The sequence below is a fragment of the Eleutherodactylus coqui genome, chromosome 7 (genome assembly GCF_035609145.1).
Source record: "Eleutherodactylus coqui strain aEleCoq1 chromosome 7, aEleCoq1.hap1, whole genome shotgun sequence".
Lineage (NCBI taxonomy): Eukaryota > Metazoa > Chordata > Amphibia > Anura > Eleutherodactylidae > Eleutherodactylus > Eleutherodactylus coqui.
Genome location: NC_089843.1, coordinates 105,400,625 through 105,422,313, shown reverse-complemented (window position 1 = coordinate 105,422,313; position 21,689 = coordinate 105,400,625). Strand labels below are relative to the sequence as shown.

Sequence of the window (21,689 nt, the reverse complement as noted above, 5' to 3'; positions counted from 1 at the left end):
ACTTACAGCTACATTTACAGGAGGCGATTGGGACCGAGCTCACACGACCGTATTTTCGTTGCATGTTACGCGGGCAATGGCGTCAACGAAAGTACATTGATTTTCATTCTTCCATTCGCACTTGTGTATATTTAATGCGTATGTTACACGTGCATAAAAACACTGCATGTTCTATTTTTCCACGTATAATGAGCCTAAGAGCCCTACTGTTCTCTATGGGTGTTTTCCTGCACATGCAATTATTTTGCGTATCTGAGACATGTTTGTTTTCGTTTTTTTTGTTTTTTTTTTAATGGTGGCAAGGACATGTGAAGGATGTTTAAAAAAGAAACCAGGAAGTTGTCGGCAAACTATGCATGACGCCCTCTAGGGACCACCCAACTATTTAAGCTGTTGTCTGTGAATTTTGGAGGCCATAATAATACAATGGCTACTTTTTGCTATGGGCAAAGTCATTGTTCTGCTGCACTGGACGTGGCGGTGCAAGAGGGGGGGGAAAAAAAAGCCAAGCCAAGAAAACCTCATCTTCTAGTGAAGAAACTGTTCTCGGCACACTCTCACCCACACAGGAACTTGCAAAACAATGTGCCAGTGCGATCATATGAGGGCTAGAAGGGCATTTCCAAGGGATTGGGCAACTTCTGACATCATTACCTGCTTGCGTTCTTTCTTGCACGCATAAAATACGCAGTACATACGCAAGCTTACACGCACATATAGGTGTCCTTTCGATGTGAATTTTGCACTGCATAGTATGACATGGGTAAATGCTCTCCCCTGTTTATGGGCCTTTTATTCATGAAAAATGTGTCTTGTGTTTGCAGTGTCGGAAGACTGGCTCGGCGCTCTACAAACATTACAAAGTGTACAAAAAACCTGGCTGCGGCCAATGTGCTACAAAAATCACAGTGTGTCGTCTGGGAGAAAATAACAGAATGACCTACTTTTGCTCAAACTGCCAAAGGGATAAACCTCAACAGGTTGATGTAAGGTACAGAACAAACCTTGGCTTTAACTGCATGTTGGAGCGATCAATTGGAGGAAGGTTGCAGTTGAATTGATGTGATTGGCTAAGAAATGGGCTGAAACTAGTTTTTTCCAAAAAATGTTTTACTTTACTTGTCATGATTCAAAACTGAATCTAAAAACAATATTCATGACTGGAACAATAAATTCTTATGTCATTGTTTCGTCATCTTCATACAAGCCTGTGATAAGTGCTATTGGGAAATTGCGTATATACACAAAATTACGTATATACACATCTGTAATTTTTACCACTGGCGTAAATAGTAATCAGGCTGCCTGGGTAAAAGACAATATACTCAAACTCCTTCTAATTGAAATTTTAGACCCATGAAATTAAAATTGGTTTGCTCTGTTTCAAAGGCTTGCTTTTGGAATATGTTTATTTAGCCATTAAAAGGATTTATTTTAACTTTGAACTTTAATTGTGTGCAAATTTAGATTGGAACTAAAAAGCTGCATTACTAAATACACTTAGTGCAAAAATTAGTAATTTCACAATGCAGGTCTTTTTGGGTACTATTTTGTCTTGTGGAGGCTGCCATAGCCGGCGTAGGGAGTCTTAGAGGCCATGCAATGCTCCCTGGGAAAAGGGTATGCATATGAGCTCTCTCTTTGGAAAAAGAGAGACCCCTATTGAGGATACAGTAGTTTCATTAGCATAAATGTAATATACGACACTTCAAGCTTTGCAACATGACCAAAGATATTAGGCAAAACAGAATCTTCTCCAAACAAAAGAGACATCCATCTTCAGACTACATTTTTGAAGTTTATAGCATAAATTTACGCCTGCCCATAGAAAGCATAGATTTCAATTTCTGGTGCACCGACAACTAAAGATGCACCAAATTTATAAAGGTGTGTACCTCTTAATAAACGTCATGCATTCTACGCCAATCAAGCGGGCTTAAGACTGGTGTACAAAATGCCAGTCTTAATAAATGCGCCCATAGTTTTTTTTTCCTTTTTTTTTTTTTTTTTTTTTTTGTAATTCCTAATATTGTCGTTTTTTTTTTGTTTTTTTTCCCGGAAAGTACATTGCCAAGAAGAAATAGTATTCTTGGATGGGCGTGTAAACAAGACTCACAAGATCATGTGGCCAAGCATGAAGAACAACATTGGGCTTGTGAAGTCTGCACTCTCATTAATAAGCCTTCGGACAAGAAGTGTGATGCATGCCTCACTCCTAGAGAGGAAGGTATTTGTAATCGTATTGTATACAGAAGACTGATTTGTACTTTGTACCTTGTGAACATTGAGGGAAAGTTTGTGTTTGCATCTGCTGTATTTTTCAGAATTACAAATACCTCAAAGTTAATAATTTTGAAGTGTTTTTTAAATTAACCCCTTAGTGACGAAGCCTGTTTGCGCCTTAGTAACGGAGACAAATTTTGGAAATCTGACATGCGTCGTTCAACGTAGTATAACTCCGTAAAGGCTTTACATATCCAAGTGATTCTGACATTGTTTTTTCGCCACATGTTGTACTTCATTTTGGTTGTAAAAAGAAACCGATATAATTTGTGTATATTTATTAAAAGCGCCAAAATTGGGAAAATTTAGAAAAAATTGTCTTTTTTTCACATTTTCAACTGTAATATCTCAAATATGTCCAAACATACTGTCTAAATTTTTTTTATAAGATATATATTTCCATCTGTTTACTTTATTCTGAATGCACATTTGAAAAACGTTTGTTTTTTTAACCATTTAGATGACGTACAAATTTAACATTACTTCTCAGCATTTTGAGGAACACTTTGTTTTCCTGCACCAAGCCAAGTTTGCAAAGGCTCATTAGTGTCAGAATAATACCCCCCCAAATGACCCCATTTTAAAAACTACACCCCTTAATGTATCCACTGAGGGGTGTCATGAGTATTTTGACCCCACAGTTTTTTTTTCAGGAATTAATTAAATTTAGAGGAGAAAAAAAATAAAATTTCATATTTTTGTAAATGTCATTTTAAAGACATATTTTTTTTCCTATAGTGCCCATGAAAATGAGGATTTACATCCCAAAATGGATACCCCCGTTTCTCCCGTGTTCAGAAACATACCCATTGTTGCCCTAATCTTATGTCTGGATGCACAATGGGGCCCAAAATGAAAGGAGTAGTCGGTGTCTTTCAGAACATAAATTTGGCTTGAAGGCGTTTTAGGCCCCATAGCACCTTTGTAGAGCTCTTGAGCGGCCAAAACCAAAGAGAACCCCCACAAATGACCCCATTTTGAAAACTAAACCCCTTAACCAATTTATCTAGGGGTGTACTGCCCATTTTGACCCCACAGTTTTTGAATAAATTCAGGCAAAGCAAAAGTAAAAAAGTGATTTTTCATTTTTTTGACAATTCTGTCATTTTAAAAACTGCTTTTTTTTTTTTTTTTTTTTGTACAGCACACACATGAATGAAGACTTGCACCCCAAAATAGATACCCCTGTTTGTCCCGTGTTCAGAGACATACCTATTGTGGCCCTAATCTTTTGTCTGGATGCACAACGGGGCCCAAAATGAAAGGAGTAGTCGGTGGCTTTCAGAACAGAAATTTAGCATGAAGGTGATTTAGGCCCCATTGCCCACTTGTAGAGCCCTTGAGCTGCCAAAACGACAGAGAACCCCAACAAATGACTCTATTTTGAAAACTAGACCCCCTAACGAATTTATCTAGCCGTGTACTGTGTATTTTTACCCTACAATTTTGGAATAAATCTAAGCAAAGCAGTAGGAAAATAATTACAATTCATTTTTTTGGCAGTTGTATCAATTTAAAAACTGTTTTTTTTTTGTACAGCACATGTTTAAATGAAGACTTTCACCCCAAAATGGATACCCCTGTTTGTCCCGTGTTCAGAACCATAACCCTTGTGGCCCTAATCTACTTAAAGGACACATGGCTAGGCCTATAATAGAAGGAGCGCTTGTTGGATTTCAAGGTACAACGGAATAAATTCCAGGCCCCATCGCCCACTTATAGAGCCATTGAGCGGCCAAAACGATAGAGCCCCCACAAATGACCCCATTTTAAAAACTAGACCCCTTAACGAATTCATCTAGGGGTGTACTGCGTATTTTGACCCCACAGTATTTGAATAAATCTAAGTAAAGCAGAAGGAAAAAATTACGATTTTCATTTTTTTGGCAATTTCGTCAATTTAAAAACTGTTTTTTTTTGTACAGTGTACATAGGAATGAAGACTTTCACCCCAAAATGGATACCCCTGTTTGTCCCGTGTTCAAAAACATACCCATTGTGGCCCTAATCTACTTACAGGACACATGGCTAGGCCCATAATGGAGGGAACACCCATTGGATTGCAGGGCACAGCTGAATAAATTACAGGCCCCATTGCCCACTTGTATGGAATAAAAATTGACACCTTAAAAAAATATCCCCCTTCCCCCACACACACACCCCCTAGCCCTCCGCGCCCTTTTCGGCGTTTCCTAAATCTTAGATAAAAGTAATAATGTGAACTGTGTAGTATTTCCAATTCTAATTCTAATTACGGAGGCTGGTTGGGATGGGTACATGGGGCAATAAAACCGGTATCCCCCCTCCTCATGCTTTTTGGGGGTCATTTCTTGACCTCAGTGGCGGGTATGGGGTGTAAAAAGTGGGGTTCCGTGAGTCTCCGTAAGCTTGATGAGGTGCGGCGGTCTCACACAGAAGGCGCTCAACAAGGTGCTCCTGGAACTGCATGAAGGCAAGCGTTCCCAGGGCTTCTTGTAAATTACGTATTACAGGTAGCGGTCTGAATAACGCCGGGCTCACACGGCCGTAGGTGGAATCCGCTTGTGGAGGCCCGCAGTGGATCCCAGCTGTGAGCCGGCCGTGACCCTGCGTACGGCCGTGTAATGTACTGCGCATAACTGCCTACTCACTCAGGCGGTCATGCGCAGTACTTTTTTTTTTTTTGCATTTCCCGCACCGTCGCTTAGCGATTGACACGGGTACCCGCAGCCCGTATACAAGGTAGTTGCGTATGGGCTGCGGGTATATTCGTGACCATGGAGCACAATGGGCTCTATGTTGCGGATATCCGCGGTAAAATGGAACATGCTGCGTTCTCTTTTCTGCGAGTGGATTACACAATTCCGACCCGCTAATGTGAGCGGAATTGTGTAATCCAATGCGATTGATCTGCATATTACCGCGGATCAGACGCATGCCGAATCCGTAATTCCTATCCGGTCATGTGAGACCGGCCTAAGGTAGATCGCTAACTTTTTATCACGTGACTGGGGACCGCTCAACGAGGCCACCCGTCACTGCTCCAGGCTCTCGGCGACCATTGGTCGCCTGGGAGCAAGGAGATTTAAATTTTCCTGGGCTCCCCGACTCCTGCGCATGTGTCTGGTGTTTTGCCGGCGGTCGCATGTGCAGAATCCGGGAAAGTTCACGGAGGAAGATCGCGTTGGGGTGCAAATACGGAGGCCTCCGGTAAAAAGTTTCATCTCCTCTCACCAATCGCATCGGTGAGGGGAGATGAACCTTCACCTTTTTTTTTTTTTTTTTTACTTTTACGTGATCGCCATTATCCATTGGATAACGGCGAACACGTGATCAGGAACCGCTCACCGTGGCCCTCCCTGAAATCTCCAGGCTCTCGGCTAAGTTTTGTAGCCAGGACCAGGGAGATTTTAAATTATCACAGCTTTTGCGCATGCGCCTGCCATTGTGGCGGCGGCGGTGTGCGCAGAAGCTGGGGTAAGGTCCGCGGCTAAATCCGTGGGCCTTAGGTACGTCATTTCATCCTCCCTCACAGATATGATCCGTGTGGGGAGATAAAATGCAAGCTTTTTTTTACTTTTTAAAACTTTTTTTAAACTTTTTTTTTTTTTTTTACTTTACATGATCACTGTCATCCATTGGATGACAGTGATCATGTCCCTGGTGACATCTCTCTGCTCCTGGCTACACATGGCAACCTGGAGCAGAGGGATTTTAAATTTCCCGGGGCTCGAGCCCCTCTGTGCACACGCCCGATGTCAATCATCGGGCGCGCATGCGCAGACGGCACGTCGGGTCCCGGGACATTGGGACATCGCAGAGGACCCGAGGTGAGTATTTTCACCTCCCCTCATGGATCCGATCCATGAGGGGAGGTAAAACTTTACTTTTTTTTAACTTTTTCGCGATCGCCGCTATCCAATGGATAGCGGTGATCGCGTGCCGGGGGACCGCTCACAGCGGTCCCCGGTAACACCTCCTGGTTCCCGGTTACCTTCAGGAGCTGGGAGCCAGGAGTTTTTAAATTTGCCGGGGGCTCCCGGGCTTCTGCGCGTGCGCGTGACGTCATTGTCTGGCGCGCATGCACAGAAGGCCGGCGGCGGGTCCAGGAGGACCAGATCTGCAGCGGGGAGAAGGCGAGTGAGTATTTTCAGCTGCCCTGATGGATCCGATCCATCAGGGCAGCTGAATATCTAACCTTTTTCACTGTTTTATTTACTTTTTTGCGATTGGCGATATGCATTCGATAGCGCCGATCGCAATGCCGGGGGGGACTGCCCGCATCCTGGGATGACAGCTCCATGCTGTCGGCTACCTGCGGGCACCGACAGCATGGAGCTGTCACGTCCTCAGGCAAATGGGCATTAATCCAAAGAGTATGCATAAAACTATGTCCTCTAGGATTAAAACCCACTTACTAAGGACGTAGTTTCCCGATGGGGCAGTTGTTAAGGGGTTAAACAGACTTAAAGAACTTAAATTTAAAACTGGAGAATCCATTTCTGGGACGTTGACCTTTTTTCTAGGGGTAAAAGATTACTTTTTTTACCCATGTTGCACAGTTAAACTCATCTGCAAGAGGAAAGAAAAACAAGAGACAGCAGACATTCATGGGGCTCTGTCTACTATGGTGTAAGCAGCGCTGTCAGCTCCTTTGCGTCTTTTCCACGGTCCCCAGCACTGTTCATCATTTCTTCTGGCCAGGGATTGGAAAATCCTTGTCTCCAGGAAGCTATTGGCTGAGGGCCGCAGCCCTCAGCCAATCAGACAACGCTTGATGACTCAATCACAGCCATTGAATGGTTGTGATTGGTTCATCGTGTACTGGCTCTGATTGGCTGAGCAACACAGCGCTCAGCCAATCGGAGGCAGTGCTTCCTGGAGACGGATTTTCCAATCCCCTGCCAGAAGAGTTGATGAACAGTGCTGGGGACCGTGGAGAAGCCATGAAGGAGCTGACAGCGCTGCTTAGGTGATGTAAGCAATTTTTTTTTCTGCCGCTAGGGCTTATTTTAGGGGGTATAGCTTATATTCCTCTTAGATGTATAAAGATCAAAGCAGGGGTACATGCGTGGAGGGGCTTCCCTCATGAGCCACAATGTACCATTTCTTTGTACAAGCTGCTCCATCCTTGATTAGTCGTCTATGTAATTCATCTGAATGGCTGCCGTGTAATGCTTCTGTTTTTTCAGGCAAGATCGATTAGCTTTTTTTCTGGAATTGCAGAAGCAGCACCTACATTTTAAAAGTGGATGTCTCTAATGAGAAGCCTTTTTTAAAGGGGGGGTTTCCAATATAAAATTAGTGACAGTGGGGGGAATTAAATGTATATGTAAAAAAGATATAGTCACCTATTGCTCTCCCACTGCTGGCTTATTTATGGTTATGCAGTGGTGATGTGGGTGGTTTATCCATACCGCTGTAGCCAATGGTAGCCCTGCAACAGAATGTTATCAGTGATGTCCTGTAAACTTGCTGTTGGAAGTCGACTTGACAGGTTTACGGGATGTCACCAGGCCAAAAGATTCAGTGACGTCACAGGTTAGATGTTGGTTCTGGTTGGGTTACTCAAAGACGTTCACAGAGTTATCCCTAAGCCACACTTGTTTTGCCTGTGTGCTTAGGGGCATTGTCTGGTTGCAGGGTGAATCTTCTACGTGCTCTGAGGTCCATTGCTCTCTGGATCAGGTCTTCATTGAGAATATCTCTGTACTTTGCTCCATTCCACTTTTCATCAACCCCCGACCACTATTCGTGTCCCAGCCACTGAAAATCACTGCCACACAAAATGCTGAGACCAGAGAATCTTACTTCTCAGTCTGAGATTCCTTTAGGTGGTGGGCTTTTTTTGTTTGGCAAACTGCAGGTGGGCTTTCATGTGTCTTTTACTGAGGAGAGGCTTCTCTCAGACCATTCTGCCATAAAGGCCAGATTGGTGGAGTGCTGCAGTGATCATTGACCTTCTGGAAGTTTCACCCATCTGCACATAGGGTCTTTGGAGCTCAGCCAGAGTGACCATTTGGGTTCTTGGTAACTTCTCTTAGCAAAGCCCTTCTCCCCCGATTACTTAGTTTGGTGAGTTGGCCAGCTCTACCAAGAGTCCTGGTGGCTCTGAATTTCTTCCATTTAACAATATGGAGGCCACTGTGCTCCTGGGAACTTTCAGTGCTGCAGAATTTTTTTTTTAGCCTTCTCCAGATCTGTGCCTCTACGCAATCCTGAGCTCTACCGGCAGTTCTTTTCTCCTCATGGCCTGGTTTTGGCTCTGATATGCATTGTGAGTTGTGAGACCTTATATAGACAGGAGTGTCTTTTAACCATAGGTGACTCCAATTAAGGTGTAGAAACATCCCCATGATGATCAAGAGAAATTGAAGGTCCCCAGAGCTAAATTTTGAGTGTCATACCAAAGACTCACTACTTGGGTCCATGCAAAATGTTTTTTTTAATAAATTTAAAAAAAAACCTGATTTCTAGCTTTTTATTTTCACTTTGTCATTATGGAGAATTGAGTGCAGTTTGATGGGAGAAAAATTGCACTTTTTTATTTGAACATAGCTACAACAAATTTTTTTTTTTAAATAAAAAAAAAAAAGTGAAAGGGTCTGAAGACTTTTTAGATGCATTGCATGATAATGAAATGGTTGATACAATCATTACAGAATTTTTAGTGTGATGTTTAAAGTGGGGATTTGAGTCAAACCTCTCTAGAGTAAACCACCTCTCTGAGTCGGGAGAAAGGAAGGCCTTTCATGGATGCAAAGAATTTGATTAGTAACTCGTTAATCTTGATATTGGTGGATACTTTGAGGAAGTTAAGAAATTATGGTAATCTGATATTCCTGAATACAATGCCAAGTTATAAATTCTGAATAAAACGGAAAATATGTTACTAGTAATATTGCCTCTTATTAATTGGTAAAAAAGCAGCTGCTATGGACCAAGATAAAACTCTTATTTGTGGCATGCATGTATATACCACATTTTCATGATTTTTCGATGTTTTTTTTTCCTTTGAAGTTCCAACAAATAGAGCCAATGAAGATGCTGCCTATGACTCAGACTTGATTAAGTATCCGTGTAACAATTTTGGAAAACCGCTGTCTGAAGTGAAGATTAATAGAAAGACCACTTTTGGATTCACAACTCTGGTACTCAGTGATTTCAGTACAAAAAGTAATTTGTATAAAGAAGAACAAGCTGAACTTATGTCTCCAGCAGGTATTTCCATTAGTGCCAGCAACAAGCACACGGTATCCAGTAAGAGAAGAAGCAGTGAAAATGAAGAGAGGAGAGCTTTCCTGAATACTACGAATGGCACAAACCATGCAGACAATTGTCCATTCACTCCACAGCACAAGAAGCAGAAAACTGAACACGCAACACCAAATTACAGAAGCACTACAAACTCCTCTGTCAGGTAATGCTCTTACTTTAACCGACCTTGTGCGACAATTTATTGTTTACTGTTATCAGCCATTTCGGGCTAGGGAGAGATTGACTGCAATGTCTTTCAGTAGGATCATTGCCAAGAAGCACAGAAAGATTGCACCCCCCACCCTCCTGCCCTCCATGATTTACTGCATCATACATGACCACAGATGTGTGAGTGCTAATCACCGCCCACATAATCTTACTATTCTTTTGAATTAGAACCACTAGATGAACCATGGCCCTAAAGAGGATCTGTGACCTCTATGTGTAAGTTAGTATATACTTGTATTCCCTATAATTGGTGATGAAACTTTTTAAAAAATTTGGTTTGGTCAGTTTGCCGAATTTCAGCAAAAGTTTGGTTTTGGCTGAATTTCACCAGTACCCCAAAAGCTGGTGAATAACACTGTGTAAAGGCTAACTTCACATAAGTGAGTGCGATATCGATGCAATTTCCCCATGAATTCAAGAAGTTTGTGTCAAGAACGCCTTGCATCACCTCAGGTAAGCAGCAATCCTCCGGCATGGCTTTTAGCGTGCGGGAAGATCAGCATTTGTTTCCAATGGGAAATATCGCGTTGCACTTGTGTGCACTCTGGACGCTGTGCGATATTTTTACCTGCCCCATTGAAAACAATTTGGCGAGGCGTTCTGAGGGAACGCCCAAAGATAGGACCTACCGCAAACTTTTTTTCCTGTACCCCGATGCGGGAAAAAAATTGCTTGTGTGTCTGACCCTCTTCAAAAGACTGGTGTTCATATTTGTGTCTTGCACCATCCAAATGTCGCACAATTTTATCGGCCATGTAAAAGCTGCATAAAGGCCTAGTATGATACTTTTAGTCATCCAAGAGTTTTTTGTTTTGTTTTTGTTTTTTTGGTAAGTATTTTCAGGCTGTTTTAAAGGGGTTGTCCCGCGAAAGCAAGTGGGTCTATACACTTCTGTATGGCCATATTAATGCACTTTGTAATGTACATTGTGCATTAATTATGAGCCATACAGAAGTTATCAAAAGTTATTCACTTACCTCCTCGTCTCCATGGTTGCCGTCTAATTTTCGCCGTCTAATGGCCAAATTAGACGCGCTTGCGCAGTCCGGGTCGTCTTATCTTCTCAATGGGGCTCCGTGTAGCTCCGCCCCGTCACGTGCCGATTCCAGCCAATCAGGAGGCTGGAATCGGCAATGGACCGCACAGAAGAGCTGCGGTCCACGGAGGGAGAAGATCCCGGCGGCCATCTTCAACCGGTAAGTAAGAAGTCACCGGAGCGCGGGGATTCAGGTAAGCGCTGTGCGGTGTTCTTTTTTTAACCCCTGCATCGGGGTTGTCTCGCGCCGAACGAGGGGGGGGGGGGTTGAAAAAAAAAAAAAAACGTTTTGGCGCGGGACAACCCCTTTAAGGCAAAGTTTAAGGTTTTTTTTGGTTCCTCAGGTGGCTATCAGTGCCAGCCTACATTGGGGTCAGAGTGGAAGTCTCTGCTCCGACCACTGTTTAGTGACTGGCACTCTTAATTGTAGGCGCAGCCTGACACGGACAGCCGTTGCTGCCTGGAAAACCCCTTTTTAAGGAAGACTGAAGGAGAGAACATTTTTTTTTTTTTCTCTTTGTTCTTTTTTTCCTTCTTCTTTTAGTGAGTTCAGCTGAGACAAACCACCAAAGGTTCAGATCTTGCCGAACTGAACCCTTTGCAAAGTTTGACCCGAAACAAGGTTCAACTGTTTTGGTTCTTTCAACATTACCCATGAAGGTAGTAAGGGTGAAAATATCTGTTATATGCCTAACATTTTAAAAGTTGACTGATTTCTACGTCAAAACTTGTTTTACATGTAACTGGGCCGTTATCTTAATTTACGTGAACTACTACAGGTCACAAATTACGTAGCTACAGCCATCCTACATTCAACCTTTTTTACGCTTCAGTTTTGTACAAATTTTGCTTTCAATGGATGAAGATGAGCTTAGACAATTACTTTCCTATGTAGAATGTTAATAAGTTAGTGGCTTAAAGGGATTTTCCATGCAAATACTATTGATTACCTATCCTCAGGATAGGCCATCAATTGTTAATTGGCTGGGATCTGCTGCTTCGAACTTCAGCCAATCAACTGATCGGCCTCCTACTTGTCCGCTCCGCAATACACGGGTTGGAGCAAAAGCAATTGGCTCCAACTCCTATGTAGTGGCCAGCACTAGTAATTGCAGATGTAGCCCTCATTAAAATGAACGATGCCTGTGTCTGCAATTACCAGCATTGGCCACTAAACAGATGTCTGAGCCAACTGCTTCCGCTCTGACCATTGTCATTGGCAGCTCTGACAATGGGTGCCGAACAGTTGAACGGCCGGGGTCCTGAACTGTGGGGCCTAGCCAATCAATAGTTTGCATGGAAAACTCCCTATTAAATAGGTTTGCACGAGTACTAAGCAACAGGCAGTGCAGTAAGCAGGTGACTGCCAGATTTCCCCCACCTCACCATACGCACCAGTACCTTTTGTACTTGGAACGCTTCAAAAATGCTGGACTTTTTGATTCCTCATCCAAAATCATTGTAATGCTAGCTTCAGATAGCCCTAACATGATCTAATGTTAACATTCATCATATGGCTCAAACACCCCGTGTCTCTGAACTCTGCTTAGATCACCATAGAATTGTCAATCTAAGTTTGATCAATCAGAATTGCAGTGGGACTGATTCTTATGTCTGAGTTAAGGAATAACATCCCAGTTTTCTTGGGAAAACGAACAAATGCCAACATAATCAAGGTGCTTTTTCTTTTTTTTTTTTTTTTTTTCTCCATCTCTTTTTCTTTAGGTTGAGAAAACACTTTTCAAAAACAACAAAAAACCTTTTAAGCATTAATTCTTTCACCTACCCTGATCCTTGTTAACTCTGTGCTCACATCTCCTTCTGTGGCATCAGAACTTTGTGACTCTGTAATTGCCTTCTAAAAATGTCACTTTATTTTTCTTGTCACAGAACCCAAGAAATTGATTTACTTTTCCATCATTGCAAATACTCTGTGCACAGGTATCATTTATTCACGCCACAGACACTATCTGCAGCTACATATTTAAACTGTTGTGTGCTTTTGCGGCCAAAATTAATAAAAAAATAAATAAACTACTCCTGTACTTGACGTATTGGGCTTCTGACGAATCCTGTTTGCAGCAGTTCTGGAAAACAAGCATAGTCCCATCACGATAGATCAAGTTTTGTTTGTTATATATGCACTACCTGGTTTCCCTGAAGATAAGACCCTGTCTTATTATACTTAGCAGACTCGGACCAGGTTCCTCCCCACTGCTCTTCAGAGCTCCGACGCACTTCTTGCAGTCCTTGGCCACCTACAGAAGATTACTTTCTGGTTATAGGATTCATAAATCCTGCCTCCAGGAAGCAATAGCTCTGATGGTTCTCGAGCGCTGCTCAGCCAAATCAGAGCTATTGTTTCCTGGAGGCGGGATTTATAAATCCTATAACCAGGAAGTGATCTTCTGTAAGCCGAAGAACCAATCACAGCCATCGCGTTGTGGAGGCGGGATTTTTTAATTGGCTGAGCCATGGTATTGACTGGCCAATTGATAAATCCCACCTCCACAACACGAAGGCTGTGATTGGTTTTACGACCGTTGCTCAGCCAATCAGACATCGCATTAGTTCATCGAGCACTGCATTGATTGGCTGAGCAATGGTCGTAAAACCAATCACAGCCTATCAATGCAGTGCTCGATGAACCAATCACAGAGATCACATTGCCTGAGCAGCGCTCAAAGAACCAATCGGAGCCATTACATCCTGGTTACGGGATTCATAAATACCACCTCAGAGAAGTTATTTACTGTAGGCGTCCGAGGACTGCAAGAAATGCGTTGGAGCTCCAGAGAGCAGCGGGAGGAACCTGGTCCGATCAGAAGCGGGCTTCCTTAGGGTTAGTCACAGCTGATAACCCCCAAGGAGGAGGGAGGAGTGTTTTTTAACCTTTTTAGTACACAGCGCTCAATGAGTACGATGTACTAAAGAGTGAAAGTGGAAATGTTTCTTCCACTATGCACGTCGGCAGTCACGTGACCACTGGGATTCCCTGGCATAGCAGAGCTACAGGTTCCTAGCAGACCCTGATCAGCTCTGCCAGTGACTATTGTCATTACAGGGGATGCTTGCTCCTATGCATGCCCCAGCTACAGTGAAAAAATACATCAAATTAAAAAAAAAACGTGACTGCCCGCCAGAGGTTTTAGAGGATGTCATGGGAACATTTTTTATGCAATTATTTTTTTTTCTTTTACTAAGTAAAACAAAATTCCAGAATAAAGTAAAAATATATACATAAAGAAAATAACCGAAAGCAGACGCCAACCAAAACAGTTGCCGTATGCGCCCTGTAATCCAAAACCATACATGTATATCAAAACGTCCAAGACAAACCAATTCCCATACTTGTAGCGTAAATCTACTTTTAAAAAAACTAACTTCCAATAAAATTGAAAAAAAGTCAGTAAAAAACATATTAAAAATTAGCCGTATGGCATGGAAAAAAATGCAGCAAAAATAATTTTGGTGGCTGAAGGAAAAAAATAGGGCAGTTTAAACCATCACATGGGTAAAATCCCAAAAAAGTGTCTTAAGAACCAGGCTGTTTTGTACCTTAAGGACTAAAGGGTTAAAGGGGTTGTCCCGCGAAACAAAGTGGGGTTATACACTTCTGTATGGCCATATTAATGCACTTTGTAATGTACATTGTGCATTAATTATGAGCCATACAGAAGTTATTCACTTACCTGTTCCGTTGCTAGCGTCCTCGTCTCCATGGTGCCGTCTAATTTTCAGCGTCTAATCGCCCGATTAGACGCGCTTGCGCAGTCCGGTCTTCTTTCTTCTGAATGGGGCCGCTCGTGCCGGAGAGCGGCTCCTCGTAGCTCCGCCCCGTCACGTGTGCCGATTCCAGCCAATCAGGAGGCTGGAATCGGCAATGGACCGCACAGAAGACCTGCGGTCCACCGAGGGTGAAGATCCCGGCGGCCATCTTCGCAAGGTAAGTAAGAAGTCACCGGAGCGCGGGGATTCGGGTAAGTACTATCGGTTTTTTTTTACCCCTGCATCGGGTTTGTCTCGCGCCGAACGGGGGGGGCTATTGAAAAAAAAAAACCCCGTTTCGGCGCGGGACAACCCCTTTAATATTTAAAAAATAAAGCTGACTTGACTCCAATTCTAGTTGTGGTGCTGGATTTCTACTTGTGGTGCTGTGAGGCTGAAGCTCTGCGCATTTCTCTGCACAGACTGGAGTAGCAGAATAAAACAATATATATTCTATATTGTTTCGCTCTGATCCTTCCTTCCTCCTGGGTAGCGTGGTCACATGCCAAGATAGAGAATCGCTGCTGCCGATCTCTAGCCTCAGGTTGCATGGGGAAACGCACAAAGCAGTCTTCAAAGCATAAACTTATCTATGCGGGTGTCATTGCAACTTCTGGAACAGCAGCATTCTTCTCCATAGGCAGTGTCTGTTATTGCAGCTCATCATTGTTGGAGTCTGTGACGCTACACCGCAATACCAGATACATCCCATGGGCAGGAATGGTACTGTTTCTGTAAAATTTTGACTTCACAAATGATCTTCTTTCACATACAAACAGGGATGACTTAAAGATTCTGACAACTATTGGAGAGTGTTTGTTTTAATGTATAATCTAAGTTCATCCATGCGCCCCCCCCCCCTTGTGAGTCTATGAAAAGAAAATGTGTTGTTGGATGGTCTATGCTGGTGGTCTGCAAAGACCAATATGATCAAAAGTATGTTTCCCCATCAATTAATGAGATCTGCTACTTCAGCCACACAAATAGCTAATTCAACCATACAGCCATGTGATCTTCATCGATGAGCGTTACCAGTTGAGTTGATAATACAAAAGAGTTCGGAGACTTTTGCAAAATGAAATGTTTCCAACAATAGCCAATCAGAGAGCACATGCTGTATCTTTTCTCATAAGGTAAGAGGTATGATATAACATAAGGAAAAATTCATATTGCACCTCTAAGATCACACACTGCTGTACAGGGTTAGAGATGCCAGTGATGGACACCGATGGAAAAAGTAAAGGACTTCATACCGCTCTTGACTTATAACACCTGCCCACTGCACAGAGGAGAGCATTGCTGTTGGGTAATATAGTAAAGTATGTTTGCATGGTGCAGATATCATCTTCAGTCGAAAAGTCTTACCTGCTTCCTTGTCTGTCTGCCCTGGCCTTCAGTGACAATGTCTCAACCCATGTCACCATTGGACATGTCTATATGACACATCACCACCGGTGGCCAAAATGCAAAAAATACGCTTCATAGAAGATGCAGAAGAGTTAATGTTTGTTTTTTTTTTTTGTTTGTTTTACAATGCAGATTTTGCTGTGGATTCCTGAGTACTTCACAGAAATCAACTTGTAGCAATTTGGATTGGTTGAGGATTTTGGCTTCCGCCATTGAACTCTGAATAAAATTAACAGTGTGACTTTCAAATCCACATCACATATCCATTTAGGCTGCCTGTCCTCGGGCGTTGCGGTATCCTGCGGCGGATCTCCGCTGCGGGAGCCGCCACCTGGGAGCAGGAGCCGGCAGACGGATCCCCGCTGTCAGCCTATCTGACGGATTGGCTTACCGCGGCAAATCGCAGCATACTATGGAGAGTTTTCAGTGCGTTCCCTGCGGCCAGATTATTGCCGCGGGGAACGCAATGAAAACCCGCCCGTGGACAGGCAGCCTTACGCAGATTTTCTTTCACAGCATGAAGCTGAGATCTGTAAATCTCATCCACTTTGCTACTGTAATATGCTGCAGATTGTTCCCACTCAAACCTGTGGTGGAAAATCCACATCACATCTGCACTGTGTGAATATATACTCCAAAGAGTCGCTGGGGAGCCGTGCTCCATTCTTTCTGCTGATCGATGGAGGGTCCAGAAAATAGACTCCTGCTGATTCCAGTGTGTGGTTAGGATTTTCTATCACATTAATCTGAGAAGGATGTAAACCTTGTTGTAACATTTCAATCCATTACTTTGTCTTCATGTTCCCGTATGTACTGGAGTTATTCATTTTACTACTGTTCTCATCCTTTCTTGCAGCTCAACTCGTGTTAACATGACAGGGGCCGCATCTCCACTGAATGCAAACAGCCCCGTCTGCAGCAAGCATAACCGTCCCTCTGTTCTTCACGTTGTAAAAAAAGATGGAGAGAACAAAGGAAGACAGTTTTATAGTTGTTCTCTACCTCGGGAAGCACGATGTGACTATTTTGAAGTAAGTAAAGTTGTGTCTTTAGATTCAGCTGTGCCCAGCACTTAGTCATAAATATTCACGTGGTGAAGCGGGGAGAACTGTGAATATGATAGATCTAGTCAAGCATATTTAACATTCAGCAGGCAACCTTATCTGTGACTCATGCTATTACACATTTACATATATGTAGTGCACCGGTAATAAACTGAATCTTCAAGTTACTGTACAGAACTCTATGGAGAAAATAATATATAAGGAATCTTAAATACCTGTGTGATTGAGCTAATATTTCCTGGTTTAAGACCTGCCTGTGTCCTGGAAAACCAAGGTTGTTTGGCCTCTCGCACACAGTCACGTAATAAATCTGAGCTGTACTAATCTATAATACAGTGCCAATAGCCTACTGCACCTCCATATTGCCTCCACTTTTATAGTGGGATACAGTCCATAAGAAGCTGAATCGCAGATAAATCTTTAGAAGAATTGTTCTAGGGAAGTATAAGGAGTGCCTAAAATCAGAAGAGGTTGATTTTAACCCCTTTAAGAACCTATGATATACACATTGGTTGCAAGGGAAGGTATGAAAGGAGCTTGGGAACTAGCTGCAAGTGCAGCTATTTATGTGCTGCTGTCAATGCTGACCACAGCAGCTAAAGGCCCATTTAGACACGATTATCACTCAAAAGCCGTCTTTTGAGCCATAATCCTTGCGTGTATGTGCCCATCTTTGTTTTCTGCCGAATGACAGTTTTCATTTCGGTTTGAAAACTGTTGCTCAGCAGATGCGCAGGACCGCATGCTGTGCTCTACCCTCAGAGAGCTGATTGCAGCTGATAACATTGTCTCAGCTGTCAGCCCCACAGGCAACACAAAATTAATTTATTCAGAGAACAGTGGGTGGTCCTTTGACTAAATTCAGCTCCCGGCAGCTGATACGCACAGTGTGCCAATGGGTTTCCATGACAGCCTGGAGTCTTATGAAGACCTCCAGATTTGCCATGGATTACAGCCTAAGGCCTGCCCTGTCTGTGGCATGGATTTAATAGGTTGCTGGTAAAAACATACAATATACTGTAATACTAAAGTAATGCAATATATTGTACAAGCAATCACATGTACTGTGTCTTCCATCAAGTTGAAGTCCCCTATGAGGACTAAAGAAAAAAAAATTAAAGTTCAAACCCATCCTTTCCCAAGCTTAACATAATTTTTTTAAAGATAATTTTTTTTTTTTTTGTCACCTTACCACTCCAAAAAGTGACCAAAAAGTCCAATAAAAACTGCAACTCTCCCAACAAAAAAAAACAAACTCCACAGTTTCAAAAAAAGAAAAATGCAAAAAAAGTTCTGTGGGTCAGAATGTGGTGACTTACTTTTTAAAACTTTAAATAAAAAAAAAAAAAGTACTTTTGCATCCAAGACAGCAATACGAACTGACCATTTACTTGCTGCCTAACCTATCTTACCCCTTTATAGGTGCCACTGGAACAGGAAGATGATAATCGGTGTGTAATGATAAATTAAGTACTCACCTGCAAACTGAGTGTGAAATGTAGCTGTTTTCTTTATTGGTGCAGTAATGTAAATATTTTTTGCAACGTGTTTAAAGAATTATTTTTTTTTGTTTTGTTTCAGTGGGCTGATCTGCATTTTCCATTCTGTAACCACGGCAAGAGATGTATTATGAGGACCGTATTGAAGATTGGCCCGAACAATGGCAAACAGTTTTATGTGTGCCCAATTGGCAAAGATAAGCAGTGTGGCTTCTTTGAATGGGCCAAACCCACAGAGTAAGGGGGCCCCGCGGTATATTTGGGCCATGTACTGTTCGTATCTTCCATGGACAGACCACAGACCCATGACTGCCGCTCAGGCAGCTTGCACAAATGTTCTTTTACAAGAACTGATGGTCTGTGTGAAAAAATCACTGCCTGCCAGTCCTATTTTCATGGATGAGAATAGCACATGCCACATGCTGGGTCCATAAATTGTTTGCTGCTCGATTTGTGAGTTTCACCCACACTTCTGATGCAACTCTCATCCGGTGGTCTGAATAGCACCTAACAGTCTGAGGAGCCGCAGTGCCTTGGAGCATATTTTAATGTACATTGAAGTGTTATTTCTACCATTTGTAATTAGCAGTTTTCCTTTTTGATGTTTTGCCCTTAAGTATAATCCGTACGTTTGCTCTCCAATAAAATCTATATTTTGTCTAAGCCATGCATGTGTATACTACTTGAGCAGACCTTTTTCTATAGCAACTTTCTGCAGGAGTTGGTCACCACGTATGGGTACTTATTGTATATGGGTATAGTAACATAGGATCACTGAATACGGTAAGCCTTTATTGTAAAATGCCAAATAAACAATGACACATGAGGTTGTGTGTACTGTGTGTGTTTGTAGCTCTCCAATAACTTAAGGCCCTTTTTATACTGAATATCGTTCAGTTTGCTAGATCGTGCAAAAGTTAATGATTGTTCAGTGTGAACGAACAACAATTTGTTCGCTTATCGTTCAGTTTCTGCAGGCATAAATGTCGGACAATGATTGGCTCGTGTAAACGGGCAAGTCGTTTATGAAGGACTGCCTGCTTGCTCTGAATGGAGGCGGGTGGCCAGAGGAAGAGATCTCTGCCATGTTCCATTCATTGAACAATTACTGTTTTCTGTGTAAAAGTACAGGAGTGAAGATCATTAGGATGACTGTTGGGTGCCTGATGGACGTCCCATGTAAGAGGAAATAACTGGTATCTGCTGTGGGTGCTTTCAGATAGCTTAACTTCTCTTTTGTAGAGTGTGTCAGTAAACATCATCAAGTGGTGCTGAAAGTAGTCCAGCCCCACCCCCCCTGAAAATGAATATATTACTTAGGTGCTTTTAGCCACTAACCCCAAATTAAAGGCCAGATGTTTTTTTGGTTGCCAGCCTTGCAGTATGTGCTGCTGGTGGGGGGTGGGGGGGGGGGGGGGGGGTGGGGGGGGGGGAGGAGATATATAACACTAAATCAAGAAGGGACAATCCAGGGAAAAAAGAATGAAATGAAGCCTATACAGCAGAGCAGCAGTGGTCATAAATGAGGATTGAAATCTAGTTCACTACTTTTGGTTGCAGTCTGGAGCCCTATAATAAGTGTCCCAAACAGGATAGAGGAATAACTTGCTGATCGGTGGGATTCGACACACCAACGCAGATATTTCAGCCCTGGTGCATCCAGAAGTCTGGGTAGAGGAAATCAAACCTTTGCACAGTTCACTTCAATAGGTATGCCAGAGAGAGTGGAGTGCTTGAATTCTGCTACCTCCAGTACTCCATTACAGTAAATGGTGCAGAAGCATTCATGTATGGCTTACTCTACCCACCCTTAAAGGGGTTGTCCTGCGAAAGCAAGTGGGGTTATACACTTCTGTATGGCCATATTAATGCACTTTGTAATGTACATCGTGCATTAATTATGAGCCATACAGAAGTTATTCACTCACCTGTTCCGTTGCTAGCGTCCTCGTCTCCATGGTGCCGTCTAATTTCAGCGTCTAATCGCCAGATTAGACGCGCTTGCGCAGTCCGGTCTTCTCTCTGGTGAATGGGGCCGCTCGTGCCGGAGAGCTGGTCCTCGTAGCTCCGCCCCGTCACGTGTGCCGATTCCAGCCAATCAGGAGGCTGGAATCGGCAATGGACCGCACAGAGCCCACGGTGCACCATGGGAGAAGACCTGCGGTGCATCGTGGGTGAAGATCCCGGCGGCCATCTTGGTAAGGTAAGTAAGAAGTCGCCGCAGAGCAGGGATTTGGGTAAGTACTAAACGGTTTGTTTGTTTTTTAACCCATGCATTGGGTTTGTCTCGCGCCGAACGGGGGGCCTATTGAATTAAAAAAAACCCGTTTCGGCGCGGGACAACCCCTTTAAGGATGTATCAGGGGCTTAAATATTGGGTGTGGTGAGGGTCCCAGCAGTGAGACCCCGCTGATCAGCAAGAAATACCACTATCCTGTACTTAGAGTATAACTGGCTGTGATAATATCTCTTTAAGTGTTTCACAGGTGCCTGAGGCCGTCTGCAGACGGGTGGGATTTCCACCACCGGAAGCCTGCATAGGATTGCGTTAACAAACGCAATCCTATGCAGACGGCCGCGGTTTGGCCGTGCGAACTCTCACGCGGCAAACAAACGGCTGCCGGCACATGAAAGAGCCGGGGCCGCGCTGCTCTCTGCAGGCGCTCGGGTTGGGTCCCGCTGCGAGGATTCTCGCAGCCAGATCCGACCCGGCCGTCTGCAGGCCGCCTTAGAGCAAGTTCACACACAGCAGCATTGTTGTGGAATCTGTTCTGAAGTCCTGCAACAAAGTACACTACAATGTAAGCAAGTATGGTCACAAAAGATTGATGCTAATCACATTAAAAGGGTTCTTCCGAAAATGGAAAAAAAAAAGCCACTATGTCTAGGCTATCAAAAGTCTGTCTTAAAATAGGAACTAGGTCGGGTTACATGCAGATTGAGACTCGGGAGGGGCGGATGCGGACCTTAACACTAAGATTTGTTCTTGTCAAGCTGAGTAGAATGAAGCCTGACAGTATAAGAGATACGGATTGTGGCTGCTGCATGAGTGGATGGTAAAACATTTTCCTTTTCCTGGCGAACCCCCTTAACATATGCTGTACAGGAGAAAATTCTTTATAACCCACCATCAGGTTCTTAAATGGTAGATTAAAGTTATCTGGGATA

General features: G+C 43.2%; 1 protein-coding gene across 1 annotated transcript in view; it reads left to right on the top strand.

Moving 5' to 3' along the window:
* NEIL3 (nei like DNA glycosylase 3) overlaps window positions 1–19,347 on the top strand; it is a 38,781-nt gene extending 19,434 nt beyond the window's left edge. Inside the window, exons 6-10 of the mRNA XM_066573506.1 lie at window positions 825–991; window positions 2,064–2,227; window positions 9,283–9,682; window positions 16,815–16,989; window positions 18,604–19,347. Coding sequence (XP_066429603.1) covers window positions 825–991; window positions 2,064–2,227; window positions 9,283–9,682; window positions 16,815–16,989; window positions 18,604–18,762 — 1,065 coding nt within the window. The 3' untranslated portion in view covers window positions 18,763–19,347. The remainder of the gene's footprint in view (window positions 1–824; window positions 992–2,063; window positions 2,228–9,282; window positions 9,683–16,814; window positions 16,990–18,603) is intronic.
* The last annotated feature ends 2,342 nt before the right edge of the window (window positions 19,348–21,689 follow it).